The sequence below is a fragment of the Sapajus apella genome, unplaced genomic scaffold, assembly GCF_009761245.1.
Source record: "Sapajus apella isolate SASKATOON/1434 unplaced genomic scaffold, GSC_monkey_1.0 scaffold13, whole genome shotgun sequence".
NCBI lineage: Eukaryota > Metazoa > Chordata > Mammalia > Primates > Cebidae > Sapajus > Sapajus apella.
Window position 1 is genome coordinate 20,268,304 of NW_022436953.1, and position 19,868 is coordinate 20,288,171.

The 19,868-nt window shown below is 38.0% G+C and overlaps 1 protein-coding gene across 6 annotated transcripts in view; it reads right to left on the reverse strand.

The window, feature by feature from the left end:
- SHTN1 (shootin 1) overlaps window positions 1–19,868 on the reverse strand; it is a 124,887-nt gene that overhangs the window by 98,172 nt on the left and 6,847 nt on the right. For 4 of the 6 annotated variants that reach the window (XM_032281770.1, XM_032281765.1, XM_032281768.1 and 1 more), the window contains exon 2: window positions 615–667. In XM_032281770.1, coding sequence (XP_032137661.1) covers window positions 615–667 — 53 coding nt within the window. Of the gene's footprint in view, window positions 1–614; window positions 668–6,881; window positions 6,938–19,868 lie in introns of all 6 variants that reach the window. The other 2 variants (XM_032281766.1, XM_032281767.1) reach the window with 1 other exon arrangement.

The window sequence follows — 19,868 nt, forward strand, 5'->3', positions numbered from 1 at the left end:
GCATTCACAAATCTTAGATATTTAAGTGATAAGGATACAGTTTGTAAAGTAAGTAGAATTCAATTATTTAACAGATAAAACAAAACTGAAAGAGCCCTTGAAAATATTCATCACACTTCCCCACCTTCACATGGGATGCTTTTCAACTTCCAGTGTATTATTCATAGCGATAGAGGAAGCAAACATACAAAAGGTTTATGGAAGTATTGGTGTCAAATATGACTAATTCCAAAGAGTTTCCTCCAGGGCCCAATGTGTCTAGGTCCCCAAAGTACATGTATCAAGCCTTCAATTCCACTGACAGAATCCCAAATCTGACTGTTGGGGGAAAAGTACAATTCCTCGGGACTTGAGTTGCTTGGCCTGGTGCCTTGATGCACATTTAGCCATGTAGTTAATCTTCCAGAGCTGCACCCACTGTGGCATGCCCGCTATTCTTTACCATCTGGAGCCTGGAGTTAGTATTAGCTTGAAGCACACATGCAAGAGAAAAGGGAAGAAAAAAAAAAAAGAACCCTCATTCACATTTAACTGAAATTGGTGACTGAACAATGCACTATGAGGCCTAGGCTTTTACACATGTAAGAAAGGGGAGAAAAAGGGTAAGTACAAACCTTCTCCTTTGTTTTCTGGTTCTCTGCTCTAAGGTCTTCATATTCGCCTATTGCTAAAAGAAAAAAGGAAAGCAAAATTACAACATTGTCAAAAGTTTACTGCAGGAAGCCTGGGAACCCAACTAACCCCCACTGTCTTCTTACTAGGTTGAAGCAGGGTAGGGAAGAGGCTGCAGAAAAGGGGCTTCTGCTTTTCTTTTTATTTTGTACTGGCAGGGTCTCACTATGTTGCCCAGGTAGGTCTCAAAACTCCTGGGCTCAAGTGATCCTCCTACCTTGGCCTCTCAAAATGTGATTACAGGTGTGAGCCACCAAACCCAGCCAGCCTACTATTTTTAAGAGTCAGGAAGAAAAAGCAGACATGAGCCCATGAAGCTAAATTTCAGTTCTCCCTAGGTCATTAGCAACATCCATGAGCCAGCAGAGGTGACATATGACAAGGCTCTTTTCCTTTCTGATGCTCAGCACTTAGTCATGTGAAAGGATTTAGGCAGGTGTTTCCTGAAGTTCCACCCAGCACTATTAGTCTGTGATACTATAATGAGTTGTATTTAGAAAATCAGCTTCCAGAAAGTAGAGCAGGTTTGCACATTCGACTCAAGGTCACACGTCTGCTTTATTCACAAAGCAAAAAATTTGTGAAGGATTCATCTAAGAACAACTATTTTCAGATGAGATTGTCAGTCATCAAGTCATGACCAGAAATTCAGACTCATTTCACTAAATGAGGAAGATATGTTAAACTGTTTGGAAACATTACCCACTAAATAGGGAGGAAAGTTGTGTACTTAAAAATCCTTTATTGCCCAAAAAAAAAAAAAAAAAAAAAAAAAAAAACAAAACTAAATCCCCACATTCATCTTTAAACAAAGCATCACTTCCAGGTATCCTCACAGTTGAGAATATAAAGTTTTCAACACATTATATGAGAAGAAAAGAATCACCTAAGATCAATGACAGAGCAGAACAGCTGCAGGAAGTCTAAAATTGCAGCTCGCCCCAGGGCCAGCAGCTTGACTGGCACCAGAAACTCAGTGAATCATCAGGTTGATTTCTTTTTTTTTTTTTTTTTTTAAGAGACAAGGTTGTGTTCTGTCACTTAGGCTGGAGTGCACTGGCGCCATCACAGCTCACTGCAGTTTCAAACTCCTTGTCTCAAACAATATACCTCAGCCTCCTGAGCAGCTGGAGCCATAGGCACATGCTACCATGCCCAGCTAAATTTTTTAAATTTCTTGTAGAGATAGGGTCTTGCTATATTGCCCAGGCTGGTCACAATATGAACATTCATCTTTATGGATTTATCTACAAAAAAACAAAAACCAGTTTTTCTTTAAAAAAAAAAAAAAAAAAAAGACCAGAGTTTCCTATTTCTATGCATAATCTAGAAACAGAAATAAAAAATCTGAAACCAGTGGCTGCAAGAACATCCCCGATAATCTGGTCCTTAATTCTAGAAATGTATGATTCTATCCACTGGGACAAAGAACACCCCAGAAACAGACAATTAATATGGTAAAGCACATGCCTTGTTTTCTCCTGTGGTGACTGAAAGGGTTCAGAACAGCTACTGTGATGGTGGTACCAAAGTCCTAAAATCCTAATTCAAACTGGCAAATATTTATGAGATTATACCATCAATGTCCGGAAGTTGTACTAGTATACCAGGACCAATCAAACAAGAATCAATGGACAATTTTTTGAAGCCACATTCCAAAAGAATCCTTGAGAATTAGCCCCTAAAATAGGTGAATGTGTACACGTAAAGATATAGTTTTTCTGAAAATAATTACATTTACAGGCTGGGCGTGGCAGGTCACACCTGTATTCCCAGAACTTTGGGAGACTAAGGTGAGCAGATCACTTGAGGTCAGGAGTTCAAGACCAGCCTGGCCAACAAGGCAGAACCCTGTCTCTACTGAAAGTACAAAAATTAGCCAGACGTGGAGGCATTCACCTGTAGTTCCAGATACTTAGGAGGCTAAGGCAGGATAATTGTGTGAACCCAGGAAGGAGAGGCTGCAGTGAGTGGAGAATGCACCACTGCACTCCAACCTGGGCAACAGAGCAAGACTCTGTCTCAAAAAAAAAAAAAAAAAAAAAATTTCAACAGAAAAAGATTTGACTGACCTAGAATGAAGCCCTCTGCACACCAGCTCTTCATCAGCCCCCACCACACACACCCCAAGAGCTAAGTATAAACTAAATTCTCTGGAGCTGAAAAACAAATGAAACGTGTCCCTATCTTTTTAACAGAAAGAAACAAGAACTAATAAGAACTTCTAAAAATACTAACTACACCACTGCTGGGTAGTCTGTGGTCCCATATCTTATCATTATATTGTTTCAAAAAATAGATATATAAATACTTTATTAAGAGATTCTGATTTTTATTAAGAGACTTTGATTTTAGGTCACTTGACATTTAAAAGTATCTATAAAGTTGAAAAACCAAAATTGATTTAATATTCTATTATTGGTGACCTACTTTGTAGACATACAAAGCGAACAATAAAGACTTATAAAACCATGATCTCATGTTGATATTAAGAAATTTTTTCAGAGAGATCCAAGATGGCTGATCACTAGCAGCTCGGGATTGTAGCTCCCAGTGAAAGCGCAGAGAACGAGAGGACGCCACACTTTCAGATGAATTTTTGTTGCTCACGTACCAGGAGATTCCCAGCGGAGGAGCCCCACGGGTCGCCAGCGTGACTCTTGTGGCTGGCGAGGCAGTTTTGCCACTGCCTTGGTGCGGCAGTTCTTCGTGCAGTCAGAAAAGCACCATCAATCTTAACGCCGCTGTTTTGGACGGCGCAGTGGGTTGCTCAGATTTTAGCGCCGGGAATCAACAAGTTGGACGTCCATTCAGAAACCCAACTACAAAGACGGTAATTATAAAGACCACAGATGGATAAATCTATAACGAAGGGAAGAAACCAGCCTAAAAAGACTGAGAACACCCAAAATAAGAACGCCTCTCCCTCTACAGGGGATCACAGTTCCTCATCAGCAACAGAACAAGGCCTGATGGAGAAAGACCGTGTTCCATTAACAGAAGCAGGCTCTAAAAGGTGGATGATAAGAAACTTCTGGGAATTAAAAGAACTTGTTCTAACCTAATGCAAAGAAATAAGGTTTGACGAAATGTTAGCAAGAATACACAAATTAGAGAGGAATATAAGTGAATTAATGCAGCTGAAAAACACAACACGAGAACTTTGCGAAGTATGCACAAGTTTTAGCAGCCGAATTGATCAAGCAGAAGAAAAGATATCAGAGGTCGAAGACCAACTTAATGAAATAAAATGAGAAGACAAGATTAGAGAAAAAAGGATAAAAAGGAACGAGCAAAGTCTCCAAGAAATATGGGACTATGTGAAAAGACCTAATCTAAGTTTGATAGGTGTACCTGAATGTGACAAAGAAAATCAATCCAAGCTGGAAAATATGCTTCAGGATATTATTCAGGAAAATTTTCCCAACCTAGCAAGGCAGGACAATATTCAACTCCAGGTAATACAGAGACCACCACAAAGATACTTCTCAAGAAGACCAACCTCAAGGCACATAATCGCCAGATTCACCAGGGTTGAAATGAAAGAGAAAATACTGAGGGCAGCCAGAAAGAAAGGTCAGGTTATCCATAAAGGGAAGCCTATCAGACACACAGCAGATCTCTCAGCAGAAACCCTACAAGCCAGAAGAGAGTGAGGGCCAATATTCAACATACTTAAAGAAAAGAACTTTCAACACAGAATTTTACATCCAGCCAAACTAAGCTTCATAAGCAAAGGAAAAATAAAATCTTTTGTGAACAAGCAAGCACTCAGAGATTTCATCACCACCAGGCCTGCTTTACAAGAGCTTCTGAAAGAACCACTACAAATAGAAAGGAACAACCAGTATCAGCCTTTCTAAAAAATACCAAAAAATAAAGAACATCAACATAATTAAGAACTTATATCAACTAATGGGCAAAACAGCCAGCTAACATTAAATGGCAGTGTCAAACTCACATATATTATTATTAATTCTAAATTTAAATCGACTAAATCCCCTAATCCAAAGACACAGACAGGCAAAAAAAGCCAAGACCCATTGGTATGCTACATTCAGACCCATTTCACATGCAAGGATACACAAAGACTCAAAACAAAGGGATGGAGAAAGATTTACCAACCAAATGGAGAGCAAAAATAAATAAATAAATAGAAAGCAGGAGTTGCAATTTTTGCTGATAAAATAGACTTTAAAGCAACAAAGATCAAAAGCAGCATAGAAGGATATTACATAATGACAAAAGGATCAATGTAACAAGAAGAGCTAAAGATCCTAAATATATACGCACCCAATACAGGAATACCCAGATATATAAGACTTATAAAGAGACTTGGACTCCCACACAATAATACTGGGAGACTTCAACATCAATATTAGACAGATCAATGAGACAGAAAGTTAACAACAATATCCAGGACTTGAACTCAGATCCGGAACAAGTAGACTTAATTAACATTTATAGAACTCTCCACTTTAAATACACAAAATATACACTTTTATCAGTACCACATCACACCTATTTACAGGTTTAAATGAAATATTGGTTGGCTGCTTGTTAGTTATTTTCTTCCCTCATTTTTTTTCATGTCTCTATTATTAAACACAATTATAGGTATACCCATTTTTAGACTGCATTCTAGCCCGGGCAATAAAGCAACACCCCTGTTCTCTCTCCCTCTTCCTCTTTCTTCCTCTCCTTCATTTTTTTTTATTCTTTCTCTTTCTTTCTTTCTTTCTTCTAAAAAAAAAAAAGAAAAATTTTTTCTATTTAAAACATTAGATAATGGTTTTGAAGCCTTTTTTAAAATGCCAATACTATTCTTCCATTATATCACCAATAGAACACAGATGAAACATTGTAGGCTCTCAATTACATGAAAAGAGTTAATTAACAACACTTGAACTATCATATTTTAATGAAAATCACAGAAAATATGCTCTCTTATAACTATTTAAGGTACAAGGAAAGGAAAGGGAAAGTATGAGACGAACTCAACCCCTTGCTAACAAAATCAAACTCACTACCGCAAACAACACTTACACACACACACACACACACACACACACACACACACACACACGTATGTATCACAATGGACACATAAACCCATCCTCAGTAAAACTGGCAAAACCTGAAGCGATCTATATTATTCATCTCCTTCCTTTTTGGCAATGGTAAGTGGTTGCAGAGGAAGCCACCTTCTTGGTTCAGAACTGGTTTACAGTATGAAAATTTTAAAAAGTGAACTTGCACGGCTCAAGTGATTCCATCAGAGACATCCTCCAAATCCTGAATTTGCCAATGCTAGAATCTGACCAGGTGTGGTGACTCATGCCTGTGATCCCAACACTTGAGAGGCATAGGTAGGTGGGATCACTTGAGGTCAGGGGTTCAAAACCTGCCTGGCCAACATGGTGAAACCCTGTCTCTACTAAAAAGACAATAACATGAGCCAGGCGTGGCAGCACATGCCCGTATTCCCAGAAAAAAATCTGACTGACCTAGAATGAAGCCCTCTGCACACAAGCTCTTCATCAACCCCACCACACACACGCAAGAGCTAAATATAATCCTAGCTACTTGGGAGGCTTGAGACAGGAGGATCACATGAATTCAGGAGTTGGAGGTTGCAGTGAGCCGAGATCATACCACTGCACTCCAGCTTGGGTAACAGAGCAAGACTCTGTCTCAAAAACAAACAAACAAAAACCAAAATAAAAACAGATGCATATGACCAATTCTCAGTATATGAAAGACACCTGCAGCTTGAGAGCTTGAGAAGACTTCATCTCTCAGATTTACAGGTATAGTATATTTCACTATACTATAAGGTCATATAGGACAGTAATTAAAAAGTGCATCCTAGGCCAGGCACCATGGCTCACGCCTGTAATCCCAGCACTTTGGGAGGCCGAGACAGGTGCATCTCGAGGTCAGGAGATCAAGACCATCCTGGCTAACATGGTGAAACCCTGTCTCTACTAAAAATACAAAAAAATTAGCCAGGCATGGTGGCATGCGCCTGCAGTCCCAGTATTTGGGAGGCTGAGGCAGAAGAACTGCTCAAACCCAGGGGATGGAGAATGCAGTGAGCCAAGATCATGCCACTGCACTCCGGCCTGGGTAACAGAGCAAGACTCTCAAAAAAAAAAAAAAAAAACAAAAAAAAAAAAGTGCATCCTAATAACAGCCTGAGCACTTACTGGCTAGGGAACCTTGGGCAAATTAGTTAATCTCTCTTGAGTCTCAGGTTCCTCATCTGAAAAATATAAATAATAATTATACATCTCTCACAGTGTTGTTATTAAAGTAAATGAGTTAACATATATAAGAGTATTTGGGCATATTAACTGTTCAAAACATGTTAGCCATGGTTATTATTACTGATACAGCAAAGTACATCAAATGCTGTGTTCATGACAAAAGAAGTTAAGCTGTTCCCTAATGCCCTTAGCCTCAGGCTGACTTTTGTTCTGCATGGCAGACAGGGAAATTTTCCAGGGTACTTCTATCCTCCACCAAATAAAGGGAGGGGAAAGGGGGGCTGAAGATCAACTGCAAACAGTGTATTGCAGTAAACTAAGGTGGCAAAGAAGTAAAAGCACTTCTGAGAGCTGTACTTGTCAATCCTAGCTACACATTAAAATCACCTGTGGGGCTTTTAAATCACACAGATGCCTCGCCCCTCCTGCTTCAAGATTATGATTTAACTAGTCTGGGATATAGCCTGGCCATCCGGATAGATAGATAAGATAGATAGATAGACAGATAGATAGATAGATACACACACACACACACACACACACACACACACACACACACCACACACACACACACACACACATTTAGAAGTGAGAGCCTCAGGTAATTCCAATGTGCAGCCAAAGTGGGCTGTAACCTAACAATAAAGGAAGATGGTGGAGAAAACAAGGAGAGTATCAGGCAGAGCACGTGTTTCAAGAATCATGCTGGTTTTCTGTTTTCTAACTCCTCAATGCCAAGAAAAGGAGTTTTCTTTCCAAGCTGCAAATCATGACATAGCCAGCCCAATAGGCAGCTGAGTAGACTTAGTGGTTTTAGAAATGTGACGACTAAAGTTCTTAGCTACAGGCCAGTAACACCTCTAGCTAGGGTTAATAATAATCATGCTTTGTCTGGGACTTTGTCAGTTTTAGCACTGAAATTTCAGCCTCCTAGGAAATCTCCCAGTCCCAGGGAGGCTAATCACTCCACCTCTAGCGCTCTTTCCAGAGCAGTATTTCCAACCAATATCTACCAGACGTGTACTGTCCAAAATGGTAGCCATTAGCCACAAGTAGCTATTTAAATTTTAATTGATTGAAACTAAAGAAAATGTAAAATTCAGTTCCTTAGTTGTGTAAGTTCTACTTCAGTGCTGGACAGCCACATGTGGCTAGTGGCTGCCATAACAGACAGGGGACACAGAACATTTCCAACACAGTAGACAGTTCTACTGGCAGTTCTAGGCAGCTCTGTCCAGATGCTCTGCAAGCATCTCAAACCCAGCTTTTTTAAAGTGAGGCCATCAATTTCCCTTCACCCAAATATCCCACTCCCTGTATGAAAGGTCTGCTTTCATTGGTGTCAGCATCTACCACTACCTAGTACTCAACCTGCAGGATTACCCTTGAGTTCCCACTTTTTTCTCCTTCCAAAGAATCGTCAAACTGCTCAAACCTCTAAAAAATATCTGTGCAATCTGCCCTTCCTCTGAAGCTGTCATCTCTGCCCTGACTTAGACCCTCAATAATGACAAAACCCTCCTATCTAGCTCTAGCTTCCTTCTATCCCAAGGGCATTCTTTACATAGCAGTTAGTTAGCATATGGACAAAGCAGGCCAGCTATTTTCTTGTTTAGCAACTTCAAAAGACCTTATCTCTACAACTGGAATTCCACCATTCAGCCTCAAAGGCCACACCGAAAGTCCCAGTGCTTCCCTAAACCCTCCAAGACATTTCATACTTAGATAGCTTTGCAAATGTTTTTCCCTCTGCTGGCAAAGTTTTCCCCTACCCCTTCCCTATCTCTTCTTTTTCAATGCAGTTTAACTGTTACTTCTAAGAAGACTTCCTCATATATTTCATGCAAAATCAGCACTTTTATCTTAATATACCAACAGAGTACACTGTCCATATGCTCTATTAGAGCATCTACATATAACATTCTAAATTATCTGTGTACAGGTCTGTTTTTCTGTTGTTCTTCTCACCCGATTCTCTGCTATGTCTTATATGAATATCAAACAGAGTCCATGCCTATGTTGAATAAATGAATGAATGGTTCATATAAATCTGTGAGGCAAAACAATCCAAATATTAACAACTTCATTTTATAAACAAAGACACAAATGCATAGAAAAGTCAAATCCCACGACACAGAATGGTAGCAGAAGAACAAATCTACTGACTGCCAGTCATTCATGCAAAAAGACATTAATGAGCATTATTATGTGCAATGCACTAAAGCACTGGATCAGAAATAACCCTCTTGGTTAAAGACTACACCTATATCTATCTAGATTCCCATATCTAGGATCTTGTCTGGCATACAGGAGATTATTTGATAAATGTGTTAAATTAAGGAAGAAGGAAGAATGGATCTAGGTCTTCATGTTAGCCAATCACAAAAGAGCACGTACTCTCCTCCCCAGGGTAAAAGAGTCTCTTACATCATATACTGTATCAAGATACTTAACAAAAATGAAGGTTTAAATAGCCATCAAATGTAACCAGAAAAACACAACCTCATGAGAGCTTCTAATGTAGATTCTCACCCACTCAGTCTGCATCTTTGACACTCAGGGAGCCTTCAGATACCTCTTACTAATGGAGAATGAGGACATGAGTCACAAAAGATAGTGTTCAATTAGGAAATAATTCCCTTCTGTACACATCCCAATGGGTCATCCTCTTACAGCCAGAGTAGAAAGAGGAGTCATTTATACCTTACTTGTTAATTAAAGCATTAGAAAATCCATGGAAAACACTGTTAGAAAATCTGATCAAAAAACAAAGGTGATAGATTTCATAACTGAAGAGAAATTACGGCAAACCAGAAATTTATTCATTACATGGTAAAACAGTTCAGTGTTAATAAATTAATGATACTTAAGAAGTACTCTCAACAAACTAAATTAATGACTTCAAATTAACAAAAAAAAAAAAGAGAGAAAACTGAATATCTTTAAAATACACATGTAAATCTGATTTCTGGTCTGTCATGTAAGGAGCTTGTGAATCATCACTCCATCCTCACAACAAAAAGTAAAAACAAACTGAAAATCAACAACTCTTCCTAAGATCTATGAGATAATTGAGGTCACAGGGCCCCAAAACGGAAGGGACACATAAGGCAGATAGAAAGGATTATAATTTATTAGAGAAGCAGCCCAGGAGCAGAAACCTCCTTGGAAACCAGTTTGGTACTGGAAAACCTAAACTGTGATTAAAGGATAGCTGGAGGCTCAGTTTGGAAAAGTTTGAGAGTTAAAATTGCCACGGGGACCCAGTCTTAGAGGAGGCCCCTAAACTTTTGTGAGTTTCACCTCCAGGATGAAGGTGACTAGCCTGGGCAACATAGCAAAATCCAGTCTCTTTTTTAAAGAAGAAAAAAAGGTAGCCTATGTGAAATACGCCCAGAGCATTCTGTTCCTCGAAACAATGAATGTCTTCAAGAGAAACTATCTTACCAGAGCCTAACAGATTTGGTGGAAGGCAAATATGCAATGCCAGCCGCCACTAGCCTTCTTGTCTCATCCAGGGGGTAAATAAAACAAAACTGAGAAGAACCTGTAAAGATCACATCCTAGGGACACACGGTCACTAAGAGCAAATCAAAAAACTATGATCTAATCACAGGACTATAGAACACTTCCTTTCCTTCCATGCATTACCACCACACTAATGTTTATAGCAACTTTACTCCTAATTGCCAAAACTTGGGAACAAACAAGATGTTCTTTAACAGGTGAATGGATAAACAAAACTGTGGTACATCCAGACAATGGAATAGTATCTGTTGTTAGGAAGTAGTTGGTGCTAAAAAGTACTAAGTGAACTATCAAGCGACAAAAAAAGACAAGGAAAAAAACTTAAATGTATATTGCTAAGTGGAAGGAGTCAATCTAAAAAGCTACATATGATAGGAATCATATGACCTTCTGGAAAAGGCAAAACTATGGAGACAATAAAAAGATCAGTGGGTGCTAAGAGTTTGTGGTTAGAAAGGAAGGGATGAACAGGTAGAGCACATGAAATTTTTAGAGCAGTGGTACTATTCTGTACTGTAATGGTGAATACATGTGCTATATATTTGTCCAAACCCATAGAATGTGCAAGACAAAAAGTGAGCCCTAATGTAAATGATGTATTTTAGTTAATAATAACGTATAAATTCTGGCTCATCAATTCTAACAAATGTACCACATTAATTAAAGCAAGATGTTAATAATACTGGAAATGAGAGTGAAAAAAGGTGAAGAGCTACATACATATTCTCCGTACTTTTGGCTCAATTGTCTGTAAACCTACACTTTAAAAAAAAAAGTCTTATTTATTTAAAAAGCTAGTAACATACATATACACACACACACACACACACGCACACAAAAAAAAATCATATGCAAATTTGTGCCACAGAGAATTTGAAATGGAATCAAGTCTAAAGGATCTTAATACAGTAGCACTCTACAAGGTACCATAATTCATGGGTAGGCTTATTTTACTTATTATTCCATGTTTTACTTTCTTTTATTTTATTATTTTGTGTTTTCTTTTACTTGTTATTTATTTTATATTTTACTTTACTTATATATTATTTATTTTATTATTTCGAGACAGGGTCTCACTCTGTCACCCAGGCTTGAGTGCAGTGACATAGTTATAGTTCAATGTAATCCCAAACTTTTGGGCTCAAGTAATCCTTCTGCCTCAGTCTCTCTAGTTACAGATGCATATCACCATGCCCAGTTAATCTTTTCTTTTTATTTTTTATAGGGAGGGGTTACTGTTAGACTACCAAGGCTGGTTGTACACTCTTGGCCTCAAGCAATCCACCTACCTGAGCCTCCCAAAGCACTGAAATCACAGGCATGAACCATCACACCTGGCCCAGAACTCATGTTTTAATGTTTAAAATGCTAAGCAAGCACTGTATGCAATAAATAAATAAACGTGTGTTTCTTCTACATCCTGAGGCAAAGCTTAGCTGTGTAACAGCCTTGCAGAATAAAACTTAAAGCACAAAAAAAAGTTTAAAATACATGTACCTTTGGATCCCACAATTCAATTTTCAATAATTTTTCCTGTACCTCCAAAATGCATATAATTATGAGTTTTAAAAAACAGTATTTTTAAAATGAATTTTTCCTACAGCTGCAGTTAAAGACACATGTGTATAAGAATGTAAGCAGAATTATTATATTTAGTAAACATTTTATGAGTTTTAGATTTACAGTAAAGCTGCAAAGATAGAACAATATCTTACGTTAGTATGGTACATTTGCTAAAATTAATGGACCAATATTGATACACTGTTATGAACTAAAGTCCATAATTTATTCAGACTTCCTTAGTTTTTATGTAATGCCCTTTTCTGTTCTAGGATCCCATCTGGGATACCATATTACACTGAGTAGGTCAGAGAATTATAAAAACAAAAGGTCTTTCTATCCTCCCCCTCTTTCCTGCCTAAAAACAGGATATAAATTCTCCTTTACAACCCATGTCAGCTCAGATATGGCAACAGAGGAATCTGCAAGCAGACTTTGCCCCAGTAGCTTCCCCAAACATTTACCTTCCCACATTTTCCCACCCTTGGAAGCCTGGGATTGCTTTCCTTTGTCCTATCACTTCTCAAAAATTAATTGTTCTTTGTTGAAGATAATAATATAAACCAGAGGGTTTTTGTTGGCGGTGGTTGTTTTCTTTTTTGTTTTTGAGGCGGAGTTTCACTCTTGTTGCTTAGGCTGGAGTGCAATGGCACAATTTCGGCTCACTGCAACCTCCACCTCCCAGGTTCAAGCGATTCTCCTGTCTTGGCCTCCCGAGTAGCTGAGGTTTCATCATATTGGTCAGACTGGTCTCAAACTCCTGACCTCAGGTGATCCATCCACCTCGGCCTCCCAAAGTGCTGGGAAAACCAGAGTTTTAAGCCACTACCTGCAGTTACTTTTTCAGCCTTAAAATGTGCACTGCATGTGTTAATAAACTTGCTGTCTCTTGTTAATTTGTCTTTTGTTATAGGAGTTGTTTCAAATTATGAACTTAAGAGGCTAGAGGAAAATGTTTTTTTCTCCCCTTCATTTTGGCATAGTTGGCAGGATATTCTGGGCTACTTCACTCACTCGGGGATCTGAAGATACAATCCCGAGAGAACAGAACAGGCAGAAGCTGGTAGAAAAAGATAATTCTTACAAAGGCAGCTTTCCCAACTCTCTACCTGTAATGCCTCGTCAAGAGAGGAAGGTAAAAATTTTTCCTTGTTCCTTCCTTTCCAAATTCAGATTGGCAAGAAAAAAATTTTGAAATCAAAAAAAGAAAAAAATCGTTCTTTCAATTTGTGACTCTTGTAGATTTGGTTTGGGTACATATTGATGATTGACCTTTAGCAACCCAGAAAAGGCCTTTGTTTTCCTTGTCTGTTTTTTCTGCGTGTGTGTGGTTTGTCATAAAAAGGAAAATCATAAGAAGATTCTCCCTTCCATCTTGTATGTTTTGAGAGCTTGGCTTTTGTAACAAGCAAGGTTTTTCTCTCTGGTCTCCACTAGCCCCAGCGGGCACAAGTTGTCAGATTTCTATCAGGCAGCAGCTATCCAGTTGGCCAAGCATCTAAAACACGTTTGTCCAACCATACCAGCTCTCAAGGAACCTTCCCTTAATTGTCTCAACATTTATTGCCTTGTTAACAATGAGGGTCTTTGCTTTCTTAGGCTGCCATTGGGAGAAAACGGATCTTGAGGAGGACTGCATCTTTTTCATCCTACCCTCTTTGGAATGTAATTCTTACATGTATGGTTTTAAGTCATAAAGAGGTTTATTATTAGCAAACCCCCAAACACACCCCATGGATGGCTTTTGTTTTTCTGTTTGTCTTAGTGACTACTGTCTCTTTTTGTCTTTGCATCTCTTGGTAGCACACATGTTATTGGACCTTTCTTCCTCCTGCCTGTCTTTTGGGAGAGGTGTCTATCTTGGAAGGGCTGCATCTTCTGTTCCGTCTTTGAGACTTTGATTAAAGCCATAAAGTGCTTCTTGGGTTTAGTCTCATGCATGGTTGTAATTTTGGTCTTGAGTCATTTGTAATATGTAACTTTGGTACAGAATTTTGGTTTACATTTGTTTCTTAGTCTATCTGTGTTGCTATAAATGAATACCCGAAGCTGGGTCATTTGTAAAGAAGTTCATTTCGCTCATGGTTCTGCAAGCTGTATAAAGAACGTGTTGCCGGCATCTGTTTCTGTTGAAGTTTTCATGGCTGCTTCCACCCCTGGCAGAAGGCGAAGGGGAGCAGGCACGTGCAGCGATCATATGGTGAGAGAGGAAAGCAGGAGAGAAGGGAAAGGTGCTATGCTCTTTCTAACAAGCAGCTCTCAGGGGTTCTCTGAGGGAGGCTAGTAGAGAACTCTACTAGCTTGATTACTCATTACTACGTACTACAAGGTACTAAAAGATAGTCATTACTACGAGGACAAAAGCACCAGTCCATTCATGAGGGATCCACCCTCATGACCCAAACGCCTCCCATTAAGGCCTCACTAATTTTTGTATTTTTAGTAGAGATGGGGTTTTACCATGTTGGGCAGACTGATCTCGAACTCCTGACCTTGTGATCCACCTGCCTTGGCTTCCCAAAGTGCTGGGATTACAGGCGTGAGCCACCACATCTGCTTCCTCACAGCTGAACATTTTTAAATAAAAGCTGTAATATCTTTTTTGTCTGTATTTTTTATGTATACATGTTTTCATATATGTTGTAGGTTGTTTCTATATGGTAAATACTTTGAAGAAATTTAAAATTGGCTTAAAGACAAATGAGCACTCATTAATTAAATTTACTTAAAACTGCTAAGATATAGAAACTAACCCAAATACTTTTCAGGTTCACATGACTTGGGCAGATAAGACTAATTTAATAGAGTTAGTTTCGTAAAAACAACGATGTCTTCTGAGTTATAAGAAATAAAAATGACAACATATAATTAACTTTAGGTTCTTGCTTGAATAGTAATTTCCTAACATACACATGCTATAAAATGGATAAGAGAAAAATAACCTGAGACGATGCCCAGCTTTCTCTCATAAAATTTTCCAACCATAATTATTAAAATGAGTGAATTAAACAGATAAAGCCGCATAAGAGTTTATGCAGGTACTTTTAAAATAACATATTTCATAATAGGTTTTGCAGTCTCTTTGGTTACTATACCCTTAGAGTTTTGTGAAATTAAATTAAACGTTGTTGGATATTATCTAGATGATTTCCTTTTATTTTGGTGGGGGGGGGTTGTTTTGTTTGAGATGGAGTTTCGCTCTTGTTGCCCAGGCTGGAGTGCAATGGCGCCATCTCAGCTCACCGCAACCTCCGCCTCCAGGGCTCAAGCAATTCTCCTGTCTCAGCCCCCTGAGTAGCTGGGATTACAGGCATGCGCCACCACGCCCAGGTAATTTTGTATTTTTAGTAGAGATGGGGTTTCTCCATGTTGGTCAGGCTGGTCTCAAACTCCTGACCTCAGGTGATCCACCTGCCTCAGCCTAGATCATTTTCAAATAAGATAAAATGTTTAAATATTAATTGCTAAATATAAATGTAAATTTATCTACTTTTGGCTTAAAGAAAAAGATATCTGAGTCTGTTAACAAGCTTTAAAAATTGTACTTTGGAGGAAACGCGTATTTCTAAGATATTATAAAGTGGTATTAGTCTACAGAATGCTGGTTCAAAATTGCTAAGGATTAAAACTCTATGTAATTAAAGCTACTAGATGTGGTTTTTGGTGAGGAAAGTTAAGCAAGATATGAGGATCTGTTTTTGTTGAGGAAAGGAGTGATTTTCTTTAAGTAGATGTTATTTAAAGGTTTAAAAATGAATGAAGAAAGAAATGATACAGAGAAAACCAAATGGATACAGAAAGTTGGGAAGAGAAGAGAGAGCAAGAGAAAGTCTTGTGTAGTTAAACAAAAATTGAATTAATTTATTATGAAATTTAAAATGGAGCCTTGATATCTAAAGTATACTGATACAAAAGTAAAATGTGGTCTTTTTTAAAAACAAGATTTTCCTATAGTCTTGATAAGAGAAAATAATTTTTTTTCACCTTTTTAGTGAACTGGAGAGAGAAAGAAAGGGAGAAAGAGAAGGAGAAGGAGAAGTGGAAGGGGAAGGGGAGATTCTGTGTTTCATCAAGATGATTCCCTGTGCTTCACATTGTCTTTATCGCATCTTTGATTACTTTAGAAAATTAAGTTAAAGAGTTAAGGTTTTTCTACAACTATTTGCCTTCCTGTTTGCTTTTGAAGCACTTATCACTCTGATTAAATGAATATTATTTCACAATCAGAATGACTATTATTTCACAGTGACCTGTGATCCTATTTTGATTGTTTTGAATCTTTTTTACAAACTTCTCAAAATCAAATTGTAAATTAAGTCTTTTTGACCTTCGACTAATTTTGGGATTTCCAGAGGGCTCCATAGAAATCTGAAAGTGACATATTAAACCCATTAAGCTTATTCTCCATGTTAAGTGAGAAACATTGTCAAATAATATGCAATGCTAACATTTGAGTTATTATTTGTGTGGATATGGTATTGATGTGTTTCAAAACTATGAGATTCCCAGAAATCTAATATGCTATCTGTCATAATTCTGATTATGTTAAATTTCTGTATCTCACAACCAACCAAATTTCCTTGTCAACTTCATCATTATCATAATGAACTCCCATCACATCTTTAACTATGGCCATTTTAAGTCTTGTTGTCCACATTCATAACTGCTTTATTTTGATGCTCTTTCTAAAAGCTTTTTGCAAGCAATTATAATCCTAAAGTAGTGGGTCTTCAGGGAGGTATATGGGAAGAACAAAAAGAACTCTGACATGTACTCTGCCTGCCCCACTCCAACTGAAGATACTTAGAACCTAAGATTCATAAGTCTTCTCAACTACCTGCTTTCCAGACTCAGAAACTAATTTATAGACTGCTCTAAATATTAACCTTGCTTTTTCTTTTTTTCCTCCATAGAAATGTCTCTTATTAGGTATTTGCATGCTTACACCATATAGAGGCCTAACATTAAAGAGATCTCCCATAACCTTAAAATAAAACATGACTGTTTACCTAAACTAACCTAGTCTCAGGACTAAGAGACTGACTCAGTAAGGTAAGAGACAATATGCTTAAATCTGTTCTTTTCTGCTGGTTCCAATCTGATAACTTTAAGGAAATACCAGTGGACTGAGTATGAATTCCAGAACTTTAAAGGGGAAACTAAACTCCAAAAATTGCTAAAATGGAACAGAATTAAGACTGAATTACATGGGACTAAAATGATGAGGGACTGTGATTTTTACGACTTTTTTGTCTGGGACACTATTGATTCTTTTATTTTCCGGATTTAAGAAAACATTTTCTTCTTTTGCGCTATCTATAGCTTACGACAATTTTGTAAAGTATAGTTTTGCAAACAAAATTGAAACATTTACTTTTCTTCCTTATCTGATCCCTCCAATATTTGGAAACTATTCATGAATATTCTTATTCTTAGGACAATACAGGCATTTACATTCAATAAGAATCCGTTCTTCTTTTAACAGGACACAACTGAAAACACTGGTTATATTGCCAAAATTTTCATGGGAATGTCATATTTTCTGATATGACCAGACAGTGTTCGGGAACTGAGGTCCCTAAAGGAAACTCAGTTTAATGGAGCCAATAAAGGCACCTTGGAAAAACTGGCCTTGTATCTTGAATACATGGCTCAAATGGTTGCCTTATAGGTGGGGAAAGAATGTCACTTCCTGACAGGAACATCAGTATATTTTGGAAATCTATGGAAGAGAGACATCTACCCAATACTACAGGTATAGGTACAATCTGAGGGTGAGTCCTGAGCTTCTTAGCCTAAGGAGGTATTTTTTTAAGCCTAATCTGAGATTCCTTATGAAGAGTTCCAGCAAATCAGATTTTTAAAAAGCTTACATAGTCAATCACTATTCTTGCTGCACTTATGTGAATAATTAAGCCAAGTATAACAGATAAAAACTTATTTTACAAATAAACGGGTCTTATTGATTCTCTTTGATAGAAATGAGAGAGAAAAAAATATTTTCAGAAAAATAATAGTTTAGAAATGATAGTTCACCCATTACTACATTCTAGCCCTGTTCATTGTTTTTGAGATTTTATTATTTACCTGCAGTCTGGAATGGATCCTGAATTCTTCTAGTTTTTTCTAGTGTCTGGCTGTGAGTCTCCAAACTAACATTTCCATTTCCAATTTTTCTCCCGCCCTTCTGACCTGGAATCACTTTCTAGCCCTGTTCATTGTTTTTGATACTTTATCATTTACCTGCAATCTGGAATAGATCTTGAATTCTTTTAGTTTTTCTTATATAAGGCTGTGAGTTTCCAAACTAACATTTCCAATTTTTCTCCCACCCTTCAAACTTAAAATCACTGAAATTAAAATTGGGCTTTTCCTGAAGCTCTGCAAGCTAACGCTGGACAACTTGATAGAGACATCATTGAAATCACCACAACAGCTTTTATATAGACAACCTTTATGGTATTTAAACTACAAACAAGAATGTCTATCAGATTGTACCTGCCTGCCCCACTCCAACTGAAGACACTTAGAGCCTAAGATTTATAAATCTTCTCAACTGGCTGCTCTCAGGTTCAGAAACTCATTTATAGATTGCTCTAAACATTAACCTTGCTTTTTCTTTTTTCCATAGAAACATCTTTTATTAAATATTTGTATGCTTACGCCATATAGAAGCCTAACATTAAAGAGATCACCCTTAACACCACCCCTTGAAATAAAACACGACTGTTTACCTAAACTGACCTAGTCTCAGGACTAAGAGACCGACTCATTAAGATATGAGACAATATGCTTAAATCTGTTCTTTTCTGCTGGTTCTAATCTGGTTTCTTCCCCTTTGCCAATCACTTATCTCACAGCCATCTCTCCAAAGCTACCAACCTGGCACATAACACATGAGACTTTCTGAAAGTAAAGTTTCAAAGTGGGGAACTGAATGAACCAGCCTAACTCCCCAAAATATAAAAGACCTTTGAGCTAAAGATAATTATGACGCAGGAGAGCTCTCTGCCTTCCCTCTGACTAAAAGCAGAACACAGAATTACAAAGACAAAAGGTCTATCTTCTCCCCATTTCCTACCTAAAAACAAGGCACGCATTCTCCTTTATAACCCACATCACCTCAGAGATGGTGGCAGAGAAATCTGTGAGTAGAGTTTACCCCAGGAGTTTCCCCGTAAATTCACCTTCCCATATTCTCCTGCCCTTGGAAGCCTGGAACTGCTTTCCTTTATCCTAACACTTTTCTAAATGTATTGTTCTTTGTTGAAGACAGTATGTTAAGCCACTGCTTATTTTTCTCCCTTGCGATGTGCACTGCATGCATTAAGAAACTTGCTTGTTCTCTTGTTCAACTGTCTTTTTACACAGGTATCTGTCCCAATTGTGAATTTACAAGATTTGAGGGAAAAGTTATTTTTTCTCCCCTTCAATCCTTAGGTATCTCTTGATGATGACAGTTTCTCACTCATTTTTATGACCTTGACGGTTTGGAGAAATGCTGATCAGGTATTTTCTAGAGTTTCTCAATAGGGATTTGCTGATGCTTTATTCATGAGTAGACTGGGTTTATGGGTTTTTAGGGGAAGACCACAGAGGTCAAATGCCAATTCATGACATCATACTATCATGCTATCCACACAACTTATCACTGTTGATGTTGGCCTTGATCATGTAGTTGAGATAGTGTTTGTCAGGTTTCTCCACTGTAAAGTTACTCTCTTCTCCCTTTTCCATATTGTAGCCTGAGGAAGGAATTTACTATGTGCTGCCCACAATTAAGAATCAGGGAGTCTGATATACCACTTTGAGGGGGAGGGTCAACATAAATTATTTGGA